The following is a 20055-nucleotide window of genomic DNA, read 5'->3' on the forward strand; positions in this document are numbered from 1 at the left end:
TTTCCACCCCGCACCTCCCATCGGCACTGAAGGAGATCATTACAGACATTGAAACAGACTGTGTCATTGTCTGTAACGATATGGCATTCTGCACTCATTTGGTAACAGAACACTGATCGTGCTCCATTACCTTATGAGGAAAGATTGCCTGCAGCTCGGGAACAGCAGTCCTCTTTACAACTAAGTCTGCTGGGGCTTTCTGAAGCTGCGATGTATATATACGATGGGGCAATGTACCGCATGACGTATATGTATGTCAGATTGGGTCAAGGGGTTTAACAGAAGGGTTGTTACACATGGGGTTCTGGTAGACCTACACAGAAGCAAAACATACATGGGCAGCGCAGGAGAAGTCAAGAAAAGCTAATTGATTCAATATTGATTAAGACTGCTTCATGCGTTTGAAATGGAGGTATTTCTTATGTTAAACGGAGAGTATACACCAATTTTCATATAACTGCATGTAATAGACACTACTATAAGGAATAATATTCACAATACTGATATAAAATTCCAGTATTAAAACCGTTTAAAAAACTTACTTAGAAGCTTCCAGTTTAGCGCTGTTTAAAAGGTTACTGGAACACTCACTGCAAACAGGAGCAAGCTGGAGTAGGTATTCGTCGGTATTCTCCTAAAACTTTGGGGCTTGGTTAGGAGTCTGAAAATCAGAGCAATGTTATTTAAAAATAAGCAAAATTATCCATTTAAAATAACTGGTGGATTTTCGCTGTTGTAACGTCATGAGAGACCATTCAAAAACAATGTTACAATGTATGATGGATTTGAATGGCCTCTAAAACCTGTGCAACTAACAAACTGGAGTTGTGGTGCTGGCCAATGAAATACATTGTAATTAGGAGCTATGCTAAACGTAAAATAAGGCAACAAAAAGTCTACAAAACAATATACTTGACCAAAGTGGATTTTCTTTGCTGTAACATTACATGTCTTTGTACTGAGAAGTAAAGTTGTTTTTGTTTCACTCATTACAGATTGGCTTAGATACTAGCTACTGGACAGCCATCAATCACTTTTACATCTGGGGCAGCCTTGCTGTGTATTTCTCTATTTTATTTGCAATGCACAGTGATGGTATATTTGATATATTCCCCAGTCATTTTGCTTTTGTAGGTAAGTTGAGTTTTCTGAAAATGTTTATGGATTTACTAGTTAAACAGCTATAATTTAGGTTGTGTTGGTGACACTAGTTGATCTCACCCAGCCCCTCCTTTTCTATTCTTCCTAAAAATTGTATTTTCTATGTAAATTTTTTTGAAAGAATCAATGACCCTTGAAGTGAAATTAGGGTTGTTGCCATTCACTAAGTCATACATTGTTTGTAGCTGATTATTTGTTTTTCTTTATGTATCGTGTTAATAACTATTCACTGATTAAAATATAAACCTTTTACACATATTTTAATTTTTGTTGTACTGTTCAGTTAGGTAATACAATCAACATCCCTTATCCTCCCAACATATTCTGTGATTATAATTCAGTCTTTAAACTATGCATAAGGGGATTTATAAAAAAAAATTAATATAATTTAATATTCACTTTTTTTTACATATCACCATGAGAAATGCACAACATATCTTCAGGTATTAATAAACATGCTTGTATTGTAAAATGCAAGTGTGTAGTAAATGTTTATTTTTGTGCACCATACATGTTGGCCTTTTTCTAGTAATATTAATATATTTACCCCTTTTATCAACAGGAAATGCCAGGAATTCCCTTAAGTCAAAAAAATGGTTTGGCTTGTCATTTTCCTTGACCACTGTGATTTGTGTCATGCCTGTTCTCACATTCCGATTTCTTAAGGTGGATTTGACTCCAACACTAAGTGATAAGGTAAACAAGTGCATCTATAAGTAGACCAAGATTGTGTATACTTGTATTAACCCATTGTATAACACGCACACCCATATATATAATATAATATAATATATATATATATATGCACTTCCATTTTATAGTATCTTACATACATATAAGGAGCATATGATTAGTTATCAAATAATATCAGTAGTCAGAATGCCTTGTGGATATTATTTAGAGAAAGGACTAACTGTAATAGTGTAGGACATACCTGGAGGGACAGGTATATATCTAAAGAATTGTTAAAATATTCTCATTAAAATAGTTTGTATGATAAATCCATGCTGTAATTTCTAAGTTGTGCTTGTTGTTACCTGTTGCACAAATAAGTAATAGATTTGTCATTTCTATATATAGAGAATACATCAAATTCTGGATTTCTTCATAGAGGCCACATAATTGTTCATTTGTCATCTAAAACAATGATGACATTTCCAGCAAATGTCAGATCTACACCACAAGTTTATAATAAAGGAATTTAAAATACCTGTAGTAATAAAATAGTTTAACGGTATATGGCACTTTTCTTGTGTCGTTATTCGGTTGTATGCCTGGATTTTAATGCCTTTATGAGTGTTGTCAATATGCTTTGTTAATTGTTTTCACATGGAGTATATATCTCCAGAATGTTCTCAATGACTCAAAAGAGCGTTGAGATAATTAATGAACTAAAAAAAAAAAAAAAGAATTAAGCCCATAAGACAAGACTGACAGTGTTTATTATTTTTTTTCCAACAAAATGAATTAATTACTAAATATTTATATGTTCGCAATAAAATATGTTTAAATGGAAAATAACTCAGAGTCATAAACTGTTCTTAAGTGAAGAATACACTGGGATCATTCACAAAAATATAAGGTATGGACCACTATTTAATTTCATTGCTATACAAATGATCTCAGTATGGTTTGATTATATATAATTTACCCCAAGGGTAATATCAGTACCATAAACTTTCAGATGAGTCAAGGTTGGTAAATGAGCCTTGGAGCCTGGTAATATATGCCATTTCCATCTAAAGGGCAGGAGAGTCCACGGCTTCATTCATTACTTTTGGGAATTAAGAACCTGGCCACAATGAGGAGGCCAAAGACACCCCGGCCAAAGGCTTAAATACCTTCCCCACTCCCCTCATCCCCCAGTCATTCTTTGCCTTCGTCACAGGAGGATGGCAGAGAAGTGTCGGAGAAGTAGTCTCTTATGGAGGGTAGTACTCTTTGGAATGGGACTGGAGTTTTAAGTAGTCCTGTCAGCCTCTCAGTGAGAGCCTGGATGAAAGTTAGAGTTCGTAGATGCAGGAAGAGGCCTTTCTGAAACCATTCCGACTCATATTAACAGCTCCACAAGCAATCAGCTTTGATGAGTTTCGCTGCCATGCTTTCTGCACTCAAGTCCATGTCAGGAGCGATGCTTCCAACTGTCACACTTGAAGGGCCGTGTTCCTTTTTCACGGCATTGATTCTGGTAAGATCGTTTCATTTTTTATACATAATGATAACACAGAAGACAGGGTCACAGTTTGGCAGCTTTTATCTTATGAATCAAGGGTTAATATTCCTAGTGTCGGAATTATTGAACAGGGGGTTTATGCATAATATTGTTTATTGTGTTATTGCTGCGTTATGTGCGAGATGTGACTCTGGCAATGGTGGACTTCAGGTTGACTTCCGAGAGTATTTGGGCGGCCGATTTTGGCGCGTTTTCTCCTTAGTGCAGGGCGGCCCTGTGAGGCATCCCCAGTTGACCGGGTGGGAATTTTCACTTCCTCTGGTGATCAGCGGCATAGGAGACGAAGCGGTTTCTGTAGTCCGGGTCATAGAAGGTGTTGAGTGCCCCGGCCATTGGAGGGTATAAACGTACCTGTTTTTTAAGCTAGTCTAGTCCATAATAAAAGCGCAAGCTATGGAGGACTCTGACGTGTTAGAGGGTACTCTGTCTTTAACAAAGTTCATTCCTGTGTTTATTGTGAGGAGGTTCTCGTAGATTAGCCTGCTCAACTGTGTTCCACATGCCTTGATAAAGTTGCGACATCTAAAACTAAAGGGATGTCTAGTACTACTGAGCCGTCCACCTCTGAGGGCTCCGTGAGGTTGCGTTCCCCTGTTTCATCTCCGAGTGCACATGCAGCGCCTCAGGGTCCAATCATTACTCCTACTGGAGAGATTCGTTGGCCATCAGATTTTGCGGATCAACTGCAAATGGCGGTATCGAAAGTGATCCATGCCTTACTACGTTCTGCTAAGCGCAAGGCGTAGGGCGTATCATGGCAGCCCAGGCCAGGGGTTGTCTACGCCTATGGAAATATCAGAGGCATTATACAATGACGAGGCCCACTCCGACTCTTTGGAGGAGGCCTCCTCTGGTGTTAGAGTCCGTGTCATCTCATCCTCCAGCTGCAGAGGATCCTGACTTTAGGTTTAGGATGGAGAATTGCACTTTTTGCTGAAGCAAGGGCTTGCTACTCTGGATGTCCCGGAACCGAAGCTTCCTAAGCTTGATAAGGTATACGAGGACAGGGTGGTGCCTCAAACCTTCCTGGTTCCTGTTAAGATGGCTAATATTATTAAGAATGAATGGAAGCGATTAAGTTCTTCCTTTTTACCCTTTTTCTTCCTTTAAGAAACTGTTCCCCGTTCCGGACTCTCACTCGAGCTGTGGGGGACTGTCCCCTAGGGTGGATGGTGCCATCTCTATGCTCGCGAAGCGGACGACTATTTCTCTCGAGGATATTTTGTCGTTTAAGGAGCCCATGGATAAAAGTTGGAACACATGTTAAGGAAAATGTTTCAACACACGGGGTTTGTTTTTCAACTGCAGTGGCTGTAGCCACAGTTCCTGGAGCTGCGACATATTGGTGTGAATCCCTGTGTGATATGATTGAGAGGGAGACTTCCATCAACGAGATACAGGATAAGATTAAGGCATTGAAGGTCGCCAATTCTTTAATTTGTGACGCCAATATGCAAATAATTCGCCTGAACACAAAGGTTTCAGGATTCTCCGTTTTAGCATGCAGGACTCTGTGTCTAAAGTCTTGGTCTGCGGATATGACCTCTAAGTTGAGGCTGTTGTCCCTGCCTTGTCAATGAAAGATTCTGTTCAGTCCAGGATTGGATTCGATCATATCCACGGTTACGGGAGGCAAGGAGCTTTCCTACCGCAGGATAAGAAGGCTAAGCCTAAAGGATCTGCTTTTCATCCTTTCCGTGCGGACAAGGTCCAGCGCCAGCAGCCTGCCACGAAAGCGGATCAGTCCAAGGGAACTTGGAAGCCTGCTCAGTCTTGGAACAAGTCCAAGCAGAAGAAGAAGCCCCAGCCAAGACAAAATCGGCATGAAGGGGCGGCCCCTGACGGTCCCGGACCAAGTAGGGGGCAGATTGTCTCTCTTCTCCGAAGCCTGGTTGCAGGACGTTCAGGACCCTTAGGTTCTGGAGGTTGTCGCCCAGTGTTACAGGAGTAGGATTCAGGTCCCATCCGCCCAGGGGCAGATTCCATCCTGTCAAACCTGTCTTCAAGACTGGAAAAGAGAGCAGCCTTTCTAGAATGTGTGAGGGATCTCTCCTCTCTAGGTGTTATCGTACCAGTACCCCAAGCAGGAAGGGGTCTAGGGTACTATTCAAATATTTTTGTGGTTCCAAAGAAGGAGGGCACATTGCGCCCGATTCTGGACCTAAGTGTTTTAAACAAGTTTCTGGCTGTTCCATCGTTCAAAATGGAAACGATCAGATCTATTCTGCCCCTAGTTCTAGAGGGGCAGTTCATGATGACAATAGACTTGAAAGATGCTTACCTTCATGTTCCAATTCAGAGGGACCACTTCAAGTTTCTAAGATTTGTGTTTCTGGACCATCACTTCCAGTTTGTGGCCCTTCCCTTCGGCCTGGCGACAGCCCCGAGAGTCTTCATGAAGGTTCTGGGGGCGCTTCTTGCAGTGGCCAGATCCAGGGGCATTGCTATGGTGCCCTATTTGGACGACATCCTAGTCCAGATGCCGTCGTTCAGCCTCGCAGAGGATCATTTGAGGAATCTTCTTTTATTGCTCCAATCTTATGGTTGGAAGATCAACTCAGGAAAGAGTTCCCTGGTTCCCAGCAACAGGGTGGAATTCCTGGGCATGATAATAGACTCTATGTCCATGAAAATATTTCACAGATCGACGCAGGAAGATTGCGTCCACCTGTCTTGCCCTTCGGTCTTACTCAAGTCCTTCGGTGGCTCCGTGTATGGAGATGATCGGGCTCATGGTTTCCAGCATAGACGTCATCCCTTTCGCCAGGTTCCATCTCAGACCTCTTCAATTGTGCATGTTGAGACAGTGGAACGGTGATCATTCAGATCTATCACAGTGGATGTCCATGGATGCTCGGACCAGGGACTCCCTATCTTGGTGGATCCGTCCGGAGCATATGTCCCTGGGGACTTCCTTCCTGAGACCGTCCTGGGAGATTGTGACCACGGATGCAAGTCTGGCAGGATGGGGAGCTGTTTGGGGTGCCAGATTGGCACAAGGAAAATAGACCCAGGAGTCGTCTCTCCTTCCGATAAATATTCTGGAACTTTGAGCAATCTACAATGCTCTGAGGGCATGGCCTCCTCTGGGGTCGTTCAGCTTCTTCAGATTCCAGACCGACAACATTACCTCAGTGGCTTACTTCAACCACCAGGGGGGGGACGAGGAGCTCCCTAGCAATGAGGGAGGTCTCTCTGATTTTGGACTGGGCGGAGTCCCACAGCTGCTCGCTCTCATCGATCCACGTTCCAGGTGTGGACAACTGGGAAGCAAACTTTCTCAGCAGACAATCCTTCCATCCAGGAGAATGGTCTCTTCACCCCAAAGTGTTTGCAGAGATTTGTCTCAGATGGGAAACGCCTGAGATAGATCTCATGGCGTCCAGACTCAATTGGAATCTACCCCAATATGGGTCGAGGTCCAGGGATCCCCAGACATAGCTGATAGATGCCTTAGTGGTGCATTGGGGATTCAGCCTAGCTTACATTTTTCCACCTTACCACTTCTACCTCGTGTAGTGGCACGCATCAAGCAGGAGCGAGCTTCGGCCATCCTGATTTCTCCTTCGTGGCCGCGGAGGACGTGGTTTGCGGATCTGGTGGGTATGTCATCCTCTCCACCATGGAGGTTACCCTGTCGCAGGGATCTGCTGGAACAGGGTCCCTTTCAACATCAAAATCTCGTTTCTCTGAGGCTGACTGCGTGGAGATTGAATGCTTAGTCTTAGCCAAGAGAGGTTTTTCTGAAAGTGTGATTGACACTCTAGTTCAGGCAAGAAAGCCAGTCACTCGTCGCATCTACCATAAGGTGTGGAGGACTTACTTGTCCTGGTGTGAGAAACACTGATATCCTTGGCAAAAGGTGAAGGTATCCAGGAGTCTGTCTTTTCTCCAAGAAGGTTTGGAGAAGGGTCTTGCCGCCAGTTCCTTAAAGGGACGGATTTTGGCTTTATCAGTCTTGTTGCACAGGAGACTCGCTGAGCTTCCTGACATTCAATCTTTAGTTCAGGCTATGTCTAGTATTAGGCCTGTCTTTAGGCAGTCTGCTCCTCCATGGAGCTTAAATTTGGTCCCTAAGGTATTGCAGAGGGTTCTGTTTGAGCCTATTCATTCTATTGACATTAAGATTATTTCCTGGAAGGTTCTCTTTCTGTTGGCCATTGCATCGGCACGCAGAGTATCTGAGCTGGCTGCCTTGCAATTTGAGCCTCCTTATCTGGTCTTTCATGCGGATAAGGCTGTTCTTCGCACCGGTTTGGGGTTTCTTCCCAAGGTGGTGTCTAACCGTAACATCAATCAAGAAATAATTGTTCCTTCTTTGTGTCCTAACCCTTCTTCTTCTAAGGAGAGGTTACTTCATAATCTGGATGTGGTTCGGGCCTTAACGTTCTATCTACAGGCTACAAAGGATTTCAGACAGTCTACATCTCTTTTTGTGGTGTATTCCGGGAAGCGCAAGGGGCAGAGGGCCTCTTCTACTTCTTTGTCCTTTTGGTTGAGGAGCTTGATTCGCTTGGCCTATGAGACAGCGGGACATAAGCCTCCTCAGAGGATCACAGCTCATTCAACTAGAGCTGTGGCTACGTCTTGGGCCTTCAAGAATGAGGCCTCTATGGAGCAGATTTGTAAGGCAGCTACCTGGTCCTCTTTACACACTTTTACAAAGTTTTACAAATTTGACGTTTTTGCTTCCGCGGAAGCTGTTTTGGGAGAAAGGTTTTACAGGCTGTGGTGCCCTCAGATTAGGGTCCGCCTGTAACGCTCGTGGGATACTCCTCTATCAGACCAAACTCAGCCAGTAGTCTTGTTATACCGGCGTCGAGCCGGAATGATAGGGAATATCCCTGAGCAGAGACAGTTAGTGAAGTGAGGAAGGTGGCACTCACCACAGGCAGGACAGTCCCCAGCGGCAACAGCAGGAGCAGTCCATGGATGAATGGTCAGGCAGGCAGGGATAGGCAACAGTAAAAGCAGTCCAAGGATAAACCACTAGAATGGTCAGGCAGGCAGGGTTTGGCAACAGTAAAGCAGTCCAAGGATAAACCACTAGAATGGTCAAGCAAGCAGGGTTTGGCAACACTAATAGCAGTACAGCAGTTTAAGGGTAAAGGCAGGTAGAGTAGTCAGACAGGCAGGTTCAACAACAGTTATCAATCCAGCAGTTTAAGGGTTAAGGCAGGTAGAGTAGTCAGAAAGGCAGGTTCAGCAACAGTTATCAGGCACAAGAAAGAATGATCTGTCACACCCAGGAGCACACATAACACCTATACTTGGGCAGTGACAGATCGTTCTTTGAGCATTTAAATAGGCGCAGATTTGCGCCACTGAGCTCAGACCGGCTTCCGGAGTGTGCGGCGATGACGTCAGCGCCGCACGCACCTGGAGCCGACACTGCCCCTGGCAACGAGCAGGGAAGGAGACGCCGCACCCCTAGCAACGGCTAGCGCGGCTTGGCGTGACACCGTCTTTTTACCCTCCGGGTTTCATTCAATGTTCTCTAAAGCTTGGGTATATGTTTCCCAAAAGTAATGAATGAAGCTGTGGACTCTCCTCCCCTTTAGATGGAAAACATAAATTATGCTTACCTGATAATTTTATTTCCATTGTGGGGAGGAGAGACCACGGCTCCCGTCCGTGACTCCTGTGGGCGGACCTAAATTAAATTTATCTTCTGGCACCATTTATACCCTGATATTTCTCCTACTGTCCCTTGTTCCCTCGGCAGAATGACTTGGGGATGAGGGGAATGGGGGAGGTATTTAAGCCTTTGGCTGGGGTGTCTTTGCCTCCTCCTGGCGGCCAGGTTCTTAATTCTCAAAAGTAATGAATGAAGCCGTGGACTCTCCTCCCCACGATGGAAATAAAATTATCAGGTAAGCATAATTTATGTTTCTCTTGTTAAGTGTATCCAGTCCACGGATCATCCATTACTTGTGGGATATTCTCCTTCCCAACAGGAAGTTGCAAGAGGATCACCCACAGCAGAGCTGCTATATAGCTCCTCCCCTCACTGCCATATCCATTCTCTTGCAACTCTCAACTAAGATGGAGGTCGTAAGAGGACTGTGGTGTTTTATACTTAGTTTATTTCTTCAATCAAAAGTTTGTTATTTTTAAATGGTACCGGAGTGTACTGTTTATCTCAGACAGTATTTAGAAGAAGAATCTGCCTGCGTTTTCTATGATCTTAGCAGAAGTAACTAAGATCCTTTGCTGTTCTCACATATTCTGAGGAGTGAGGTAACTTCAGAGGGGGAATAGCGTGCAGGTTTTCCTGCAATAAGGTATGTGCAGTTAAAATATTTTTCTAGGGATGGAATTTGCTAGAAATTGCTGCTGATACCGAAGTAATGTAAGTAAAGCCTTAAATGCAGTGATAGCGACTGGTATCAGGCTTATTAATAGAGATACATACTCTTATAAAAGTGTATTTTAAAACGTTTGCTGGCATGTTTAATCTTTTTTACATGTTTGGTGATAAAACTTATTGGGGCCTAGTTTTTTCCACATGGCTGGCTTGAATTTTGCCTAGAAACAGTTCCCTGAGGCTTCCCACTGTTGTAATATGAGTGGGAGGGGCCTATTTTAGCATTTTTTTTGCACAGCAAAAATTACAGACACAGACATCCAGCTTCTTCCTGCATGATCCAGGACTTCTCTGAAGGGCTCAAAAGGCTTCAAAAGTCGTATTGAGGGAGGTAAAAAGCCACAGTAGAGCTGTGGCAGTTGTTGTGACTGTTTAAAAAAACGTTTTTTGTCATTTGTTATTCCGTTTTTGGTATTAAGGGGTTAATCATCCATTTGCAAGTGGGTGCAATGCTCTGCTAACTTATTACATACACTGTAAAAATTTTGTTAGTGTAACTGCATTTTTTTCACTGTTATTTCAAAATCTGGGAAAATTTGTGTTTCTTAAAGGCGCAGTAACATTTTTTATATTGCTTGTAACTTGTTTTAAAGTGTTTTCCAAGCTTGCTAGTCTCATTGCTAGTCTGTTTAAACATGTCTGACACAGAGGAACCTACTTGTTCATTATGTTTGAAAGCCATGGTGGAGCCCCCATAGGAGAATGTGTACTAAATGTATTGATTTCACCTTAAACAGTAAAGATCAGTCTTTATCTATAAAAGAATTATCACCAGAGGGTTCTGTCGAGGGGGAAGTTATGCCGACTAACTCTCCCCACGTGTCAGACCCTTTGCCTCCCGCTCAGGGGACGCACGCTAATATGGCGCCAATTACATCAGGGACGCCCATAGTGATTACCTTGCAGGACATGGCTGCAATCATGAATAATACCCTGTCAGAGGTATTATCTAGATTGCCTGAATTAAGAGGCAAGCGCGATAGCTCTGGGGTTAGGAGAGATACAGAGCGCGCAAATGCTGTTAGAGCCATGTCTGATACTGCGTCACAGTATGCAGAACATGAGGACGGAGAGCTTCAGTCTGTGGGTGACATCTCTGACTCGGGGAAACCTGATTCAGAGATTTCTAATTTTAAATTTAAGCTTGAGAACCTCCGTGTATTGCTTGGGGAGGTATTAGCTGCTCTGAATGACTGTAACACAGTTGCAATTCCAGAGAAATTGTGTAGGCTGGATAGATACTATGCGGTGCCAGTGTTGTACTGACGTTTTTCCTATACCTAAAAGGCTTACAGAAATTATTAGCAAGGAGTGGGATAGACCCGGTGTGCCCTTTTCCCCACTTCCTATATTTAGAAAATGTTTCCAATAGACGCCACTACACGGGACTTATGGCAGACGGTCCCTAAGGTGGAGGGAGCAGTTTCTACTTTAGCAAAGCGTACCACTATCCCGGTTGAGGACAGTTGTGCTTTTTCAGATCCAATGGATAAAAAATTGGAGGGTTACCTTAAGAAAATGTTTATTCAACAAGGTTTTATTTTACAGCCCCTTGCATGCATTGCGCCTATCACTGCTGCAGCGGCATTCTGGTTTGAGGCCCTGGAAGAGGCCATCCTGACAGCTCCATTGAATGAAATTATTGACAAGCTTAGAACGCTTAAGCTAGCTAACTCATTTGTTTCTGATGCCATTGTTCATTTGACTAAACTAACGGCTAAGAATTCCGGATTCGCCATCCAGGCGCGTAGGGCGCTATGGCTTAAATCCTGGTCAGCTGACGTGACTTCAAAGTCTAAATTACTCAACATTCCTTTCAAGGGGCAGACCTTATTTGGGCCTGGCTTGAAGGAAATTATTGCTGACATTACTGGAGGCAAGGGTCATACCCTTCCTCAGGACAGGGCCAAATCAAAGGCCAAACAGTCTAATTTTCGTGCCTTTCGAAATTTCAAGGCAGGAGCAGCATCAACTTCCTCCGCTTCAAAACAAGAGGGAACTGTTGCTCATTCCAGACATATATACATAATGCAACACTTTTTGAAGTTTGATTGGTTCAACTAAGGAGGGAGTGTGTTTGTTTTCCCTTTAAATAGTGCTGCATTATGGGCAATAGTACATGATGGTCACTGAAGAAGTTTAATATATATGAAACGCGTTTGACCTGCTGTATTGCCTGTTGTAACCGCTTTTGCCAAATTAAGTTACTGAATACAAGACTTTTTATTTCACCAGTTTGGAGCCTTTGTCCTTTATTTCCGTTACATGGTTTTGTTTGTCAATTGCCGTGTGCAGTGGATGTTGCTATCATATTAGTGCAAGCGGTGGTGGATCGTTTTACCACTTGCACCGGATTGACGGAGTTTCCAGGAGTCGTCATTGAGACGTCAGGACCTACTCAAGAGGGGCGGCACCTTACGTGAAGCGCGAGCCGAGGCCACACACAGAACGGGCGTCTGAGCGCTCCCATGTTGTTGCTGTTACTTTGAATCCACCGGGTTGGAGAGGGTAAGCGGCACGGACTTTCCTTGTTTTGTTTATGAATGTGGTCGATAAAAGGCTATTCTAGCTATAAGTCGTAAGGCACCCCAGAAGGTATAAATTGTGACTATAAGGCTCTATTGGTGATATCATTTGAAACGTATTATTGGCATTGTGTTACATATATTATGGCAACCGAAGGATATGTGTTTCAGCAGTTTGCTGAGGATATTAGTGATACGGAAGATTTGTTCAGTACAGATGTAATTGAGCAAGAGGCTAATAAAAATTTGGACAGTTTGTTTTATAAGATGGATTCCTTGCTCAAAAAAGATTCAAGTATTGAAATGGATATTAAGAGCTTTCAAATGTATAAAAAAGCCCAACGTATACCAAGAGGGCTCCGTATCAGAAAATTTCCTTCTTTTCAGGTGACAGATCAATTATTTATTGATAAATGGAACAAAATACTTACAGAATGCTCTTTAGCATTAATTGATTTATTAATTGAATATAAAAAACAAATACATCAAGAGTTGTGTCAAGAAAAGCTTAAACTGCAATCATATATGCGACCTTTGTGTCAAGATCCTGTATTTAACAAATATGATACGAAGTTGCAGAAGGTGATTACTGAATTTAGAGACAATCTATGGCATTTTAAAAAACAAAAAATCTTACGTGACAAACAAGACTATGAGAACAATAAGGTCTATAAATGGACAGTGTCTGACACGAGGAGGAGATATAGAAGATACAAATCAGATAAAAAAGTTAGATTTGCAGAGACTGATACGGAGTATGATTATGACTCCTCTGATTTGGAAATTTCTAATGAGAGTCCACCATCCTCTGTAGTAACTACGTCATTTGCTCTTACAGCACATGATGATCATGCTCCCTCTACATCTTTAGTACAGTCAAAAAACGAGAGGGGCCAACACAAGTCCACAGTGCGAAGAAAAAAAGTACGCAGAGGGGGACGTGGCAGGTCAGGAAGGTCATGAACCTCCCAAACCTCGGCGCTATCCACAGAGGAGGAGGGCACTAGCATTTCAGAAATATGCATAGATTCGTATAATGTTATCAATCTGTCATCTGTTCAACTTTCTAAAACACAATTACAAGTCTTATCTTTGGGTTTAGGTTTCTCTCCAACTTCACATTTTAATTTGTTTGACACAATAGTGGATTTGAATAGGTTTGTGAGAACCTTGGTATTGAAGAAACATTTTTCAGAAGTTAAACAAGATGGTAGTGAAGTGAGGCAGAGAGAGAGGCCAGAACCACTCAGATGTGGTTTCGATTTTGCTGATGAATGTGCTCTTCTAGACCTTGTAACTATAGGTGAGGACACTAAGGATTCGTATTTTAGTGTCAATCAAGATGTGTATGATCTTTCAAAATTAAAAAAGAAATCTAAGTTCCACCCAGTAAGTTCTAGGTCTAGTTCAGTAGAAGTCTTTCAGAAGACAGTTGAGACAGCTTTGAAGAAACTACATAACAATATATCCTCTGTTAATCATAAGAAAGACAATTTGTCTAGAGATCAATATCTGTCTATCAAAGAGTTGGTTAATAACAAAGAATTAGTTTTTCGTAATTCGGACAAAGGGGGAAAGGTTGTAGTTCTTAATCGGGAGGATTATATTAAAGAAGCACATAGACAGTTACTTGATACTACAGTATATGAGAGACTCAAATCAAATCCAGTGTTTTTTTATCAGAGAGAACTTAAAATCATTCTTAATGAGGCTTTACTTGATGGTCTTATAACGGAAGATAACTTTGAGTTTCTATACACTGAGCATCCGATTACAGCTATTTTTCACTTTCTTCCCAAAGTCCATAAGGACAGAAATAATCCGCCAGGGAGGCCTATTGTGGCTGGGATTGGCTCATTGAATGAGCCTCTCTCTGAAATGATAGATGGATATTTACAACCAATGGTTCTGAAATTGTTGAGTTACATCAAGGATACTACAGATGTTGTAAAAAGATTAGAGAAAATTGTATGGCAGGAGGAATTTGTTTTTGTAACCATTGATGTGGTATCATTATATACCTGCATCCCTCACGAACAGGGCATAAAGGCCATTGAATATTTTTTGAGATATTTTTCTGACTATGATGATGTTCTAAAAAGTTTTATTGTCAAATCCATTGATTACCTATTAAAACATAATTTTTTTCTGTTTGAGGAGAGTTTCTATCTCCAGAGGCGTGGGACAGCTATGGGGGCAAAGTTTGCCCCCTCTTATGCCAACCTGTATATGGGTTGGTGGGAGCTGTCCCACGTCTATGGAGATAGAAATCCCTACAAAGAATATATCCATTATTACGGTCGTTATATCGACGATATATTGATAGTCTGGAGGGGACCAATACATTTGATTGAACAATTTTCAGAATATCTACAGAACAACTTGATGAATTTGAAATTTACAGTAGAATTTAACAGAGACTCCATGCCATTTTTGGATATTAGACTGGTGTCTAATGTAATAAATAAATCAATAGATGTTGAATTATTTCGCAAAGCAATTGCAGGAAATACTATTCTCAATGCACAGTCTTGCCATCCAAAACATACAATTCATTCTATCCCAAAAAGCCAATATATCAGAATCAAACGTAATTGTACGAATGAACAAAGCTATCAATCACACTCTGCATAATTGACGAATAGACTTATACACAGAGGGTATTGTAGAGAGGAAATAGAGTCTATTAAAAAGGAAGTTGATGGTATGGATAGGTCTACTTTACTTGAGAAAAAGAAAGTGGAAAGAGATGAAAGATTTCGTCAGCCTAAGTTTATCACTACGTATAGTGAAGAATATGCCCAAATTTGTGGCATTATTCGTAAAGCATTGCCTATCCTAGAAACAGATGACAAATTATGTGACATAGTCAAAGATGGAATAGTATTTGTGTCACGTAAAGCAAAAACACTAAGAGGGATTTTGTCTCCCTCTATGTTGCCTAAAATTTCTAGCCACAATTGGTTGTCTATAAAACCAGGTTTTTACAAATGTGGTAGTAGGAGGTGCAAATCTTGCACTTATGCTACCTTTGGTCAAAACTTTGTGTCTACTGCTAATGAAAAACAATTCAAGATACAGGAACATATAACATGTAATTCTTGCTATGTTATATACTTACTGACCTGTAGGGGGTGCTATAGGCAGTATGTCGGTCAAACGACACGGGCTCTAAAAGATCGTTTTTTGGAACACTTGCGTTCCATAGAAGATCCTGAGTCCACTACACCTGTCTCCCTACATTTCAGAAAAGAACACGACTCTGACAGTTCCCTGCTGACATTCCAGGGTATCCAGCTGATTGCCAGACATCCAAGAGGAGGAAACAGATGTAATACTCTCAGTAAAAGAGAGGTTTTCTGGATCTTTCAGCTGGATACCAGAATGCCAGTAGGGCTAAATTCTGAATGGGATGTTAAATTATTTGTGGATACCTAAAACAGTTAAATTAGGTTTTTTTATTTTATAATTTTTTACAATTTTTTTTGAATCAGATTTATTTCCTTTTCTGAAAGTTTATATGTGAGTTAAGAAATGATATTCTTGGGTATAATATTTTGTTTATTGTTTGTATAAACAAAGAAATGTATTTTGCTGTCACTTAACACAGTATTCGTAGTATACATAATGCAACACTTTTTGAAGTTTGACTGGTTCAACTAAGGAGGGAGTGTGTTTGTTTTCCCTTTAAATAGTGCTGCATTATGGGCAATAGTACATGATGGTCACTGAAGAAGTTTAATATATATGAAACGCGTTTGACCTGCTGTATTGCCTGTTGTAACCGCTTTTGCCAAATTAAGTTACTGAATACAAGACTTTTTATTTCACCAGTTTGGAGCCTTTGTCCTTTATTTCCGTTACATGGTTTTGTTTGTCAATTGCCGTGTGCAGTGGATGTTGCTATCTCATTCCAGACAGGCCTGGAAACCTGACCAGTCCTGGAACAAGGGCAAGCAGGCCAGAAAGCCTGCTGCTGTGCCCCCAAGACAGCATGAAGGAACGGCCCCCTATCCGGAAACGGATCTAGTGGGGGGCAGACTTTCTCTCTTCGCCCAGGCGTGGGCAAGAGATGTTCAGGATCCCTGGGCGTTGGAGATCATATCTCAGGGATATCTTCTGGACTTCAAAGCTTCTCCTCCACAAGGGAGATTTCATCTTTCAAGGTTATCAGCAAACCAGATAAAGAAAGAGGCATTCCTAAGCTGTGTGCAAGACCTCCTAGTAATGGGAGTGATCCATCCAGTTCCGCGGACGGAACAAGGACAGGGATTTTATTCAAATCTGTTGGTGGTTCCCAAGAAAGAGGGAACTTTCAGACCAATCTTGGATCTAAAGATCTTAAACAAATTCCTCAGAGTTCCATCATTCAAAATGGAAACTATTCGGACCATCCTACCCATGATCCAAGAGGGTCAGTACATGACCACAGTGGACTTAAAGGATGCCTACCTTCACATACCGATTCACAAAGATCATCATCGGTTCCTAAGGTTTGCCTTTCTAGACAGGCATTACCAATTTGCAATTTGTAGCTCTTCCCTTCGGGTCGGCCACTGCCCCGAGAATTTTTACAAAGGTTCTGGGCTCACTTCTGGCGGTTCTAAGACCGCGAGGCATAGCGGTGGCTCCGTATCTAGACGACATCCTGATACAGGCGTCAAGCTTTCAAATTGCCAAGTCTCATACAGAGATAGTTCTGGCTTTTCTGAGGTCGCATGGGTGGAAAGTGAACGTGGAAAAGAGTTCTCTATCACCACTCACAAGAGTCTCCTTCCTAGGGACTCTTATAGATTCTGTAGAGATGAAAATTTACCTGACAGAGTCCAGGTTATCAAAACTTCGAAATGCTTGCCGTGTCCTTCATTCCATTCCATGCCCGTCAGTGGCTCAGTGCATGGAAGTAATCGGCTTAATGGTAGCGGCGATGGACATAGTGCCATTTGCGCGCCTGCATCTCAGACCGCTGCAATTATGCATGCTAAGTCAGTGGAATGGGGATTACTCAGATTTGTCCCCTCTACTAAATCTGGATCAAGAGACCAGAGATTCTCTTCTCTGGTGGCTTTCTCTGGTCCATCTGTCCAAGGGTATGACCTTTCGCAGGCCAGATTGGACTATTGTAACAACAGATGCCAGCCTTCTAGGTTGGGGCGCAGTCTGGAACTCCCTGAAGGCTCAGGGATCGTGGACTCAGGAGGAGAAACTCCTCCCAATAAATATTCTGGAGTTAAGAGCAATATTCAATGCTCTTCTAGCTTGGCCTCAGTTAGCAACACTGAGGTTCATCAGATTTCAGTCGGACAACATCACTGTGGCTTACATCAACCATCAAGGGGGAACCAGGAGTTCCCTAGCGATGTTAGAAGTCTCAAAGATAATTCGCTGGGCAGAGTCTCACTCTTGCCACCTGTCAGCGATCCACATCCCAGGCGTAGAGAACTGGGAGGCGGATTTTCTAAGTCGTCAGACTTTTCATCCGGGGGAGTGGGAACTCCATCCGGAGGTGTTTGCTCAACTGGTCCATTGTTGGGGCAAACCAGAACTGGATCTCATGGCGTCTCGCCAGAACGCCAAGCTTCCGTGTTACGGATCCAGGTCCAGGTTGCTCAACTGGTCCATCGTTGGGGCAAACCAGAACTGGATCTCATGGCGTCTCGCCAGAACACCAAGCTTCCTTGTTACGGATCCAGGGACCCGGGAGCAACGCTGATAGATGCTCTAGCAGCTCCTTGGTTCTTCAACCTGGCCTATGTGTTTCCACCGTTTCCTCTGCTCCCTCGGCTGATTGCCAAAATCAAACAGGAGAGAGCATCAGTGATTCTGATAGCGCCTGCGTGGCCACGCAGGACCTGGTATGCAGACCTAGTGGACATGTCATCTCTTCCACCATGGACTCTGCCTCTGAGGCAGGACCTTCTAATACAAGGTCCTTTCAATCATCCAAATCTAATTTCTCTGAGACTGATTGCATGGAGATTGAGCGCTTGATTCTATCAAGGCGTGGCTTCTCCGAGTCAGTCATTGATACCTTAATACAGGCTTGGAAGCCTGTCACCAGGAAAATCTACCATAAGATATGGCGTAAATATCTTTATTGGTGTGAATCCAAGAGTTACTCATGGAGTAAGGTTAGGATTCCTAGGATATTGTCCTTTCTCCAAGAGGGTTTGGACAAAGGCTTATCAGCTAGTTCTTTAAAAGGACAGATCTCTGCTCTGTCTATTCTTTTGCACAAGCGTCTGGCAGAAGTTCCAGACGTCCAGGCATTTTGTCAGGCTTTGGTTAGGATTAAGCCTGTGTTTAAAACTGTTGCTCCCCCATGGAGCTTAAACTTGGTTCTTAAAGTTCTTCAGGGAGTTCCGTTTGAACCCCTTCATTCCATTGATATTAAACTTTTATCTTGGAAAGTTCTGTTTTTGATGGCTATTTCCTCGGCTCGAAGAGTCTCTGAGTTATCTGCCTTACATTGTGATTCTCCTTATCTGATTTTTCATTCAGACAAGGTGGTTCTGCGTACCAAACCTGGGTTTTTACCTAAGGTGGTTTCTAACAGGAATATCAATCAAGAGATTGTTGTTCCATCATTGTGTCCTAATCCTTCTTCAAAGAAGGAACGTCTTTTGCATAATCTGGACGTAGTCCGTGCCTTGAAGTATTACTTACAGGCTACTAAAGATTTTCGTCAAACATCTGCCCTGTTTGTCGTTTACTCTGGACAGAGGAGAGGTCAAAAAGCTTCGGCAACCTCTCTCTCCTTTTGGCTTCGGAGCATAATACGCTTAGCCTATGAGACTGCTGGACAGCAGCCCCCTGAAAGGATTACAGCTCATTCTACTAGAGCTGTGGCTTCCACCTGGGCCTTTAAAAATGAGGCCTCTGTTGAACAGATTTGCAAGGCTGCGACTTGGTCTTCGCTTCACACCTTTTCAAAATTTTACAAATTTGACACTTTTGCTTCTTCGGAGGCTGTTTTTGGGAGAAAGGTTCTACAGGCAGTGGTTCCTTCCGTTTAAGTTCCTGCCTTGTCCCTCCCATCATCCGTGTACTTTAGCTTTGGTATTGGTATCCCACAAGTAATGGATGATCCGTGGACTGGATACACTTAACAAGAGAAAACATAATTTATGCTTACCTGATAAATTTATTTCTCTTGTAGTGTATCCAGTCCACGGCCCGCCCTGTCCTTTTAAGGCAGGTCTAAATTTTAATTAAACTACAGTCACCACTGCACCCTATGGTTTCTCCTTTCTCGTCTTGTTTCGGTCGAATGACTGGATATGGCAGTGAGGGGAGGAGCTATATAGCAGCTCTGCTGTGGGTGATCCTCTTGCAACTTCCTGTTGGGAAGGAGAATATCCCACAAGTAATGGAAGATCCGTGGACTGGATACACTACAAGAGAAATAAATTTATCAGGTAAGCATAAATTATGTTTTTTAGCTAGGGAGATGTGCAGCTTCATGGCAATTCCATCTAGCTGCAGCATCAACACGCAGCACCTGCCTCATCACTTTCTTCTTTTTCTTTGCTTCACATCCTTGCACACAATACTGACAGATGCAGCATACCACTCATGGGTGACCTGGCCCTAGGATATCTGAAGGTTAATGACAGTCAAAGGGTTTAATCACTATTGTGTATCATACTTGCAGCAGAAATTGAACCCTTCATTTAGCCATGTTTGTTCCAGACAATTAAAAGGAGGAAACCACTGCTTATTTAGGTTGCTAGCAATTTAAGAATTAAACCATTGTTTCTTTCCTAAGA

The 20055-nt window shown here is 42.6% G+C and overlaps 1 protein-coding gene across 1 annotated transcript in view; it reads left to right on the forward strand.

Annotated features, from left to right (window-relative positions):
* The window catches only part of ATP8B4 (ATPase phospholipid transporting 8B4 (putative)), a 932005-nt gene that overhangs the window by 887762 nt on the left and 24188 nt on the right, over window positions 1–20055 (forward strand). The window contains 2 exon segments of the mRNA XM_053717452.1: window positions 996–1134; window positions 1724–1857. Coding sequence (XP_053573427.1) covers window positions 996–1134; window positions 1724–1857 — 273 coding nt within the window.

The sequence above is a fragment of the Bombina bombina genome, chromosome 6 (assembly GCF_027579735.1).
Source record: "Bombina bombina isolate aBomBom1 chromosome 6, aBomBom1.pri, whole genome shotgun sequence".
In the NCBI taxonomy this organism is placed as follows: Eukaryota; Metazoa; Chordata; class Amphibia; order Anura; family Bombinatoridae; genus Bombina; species Bombina bombina.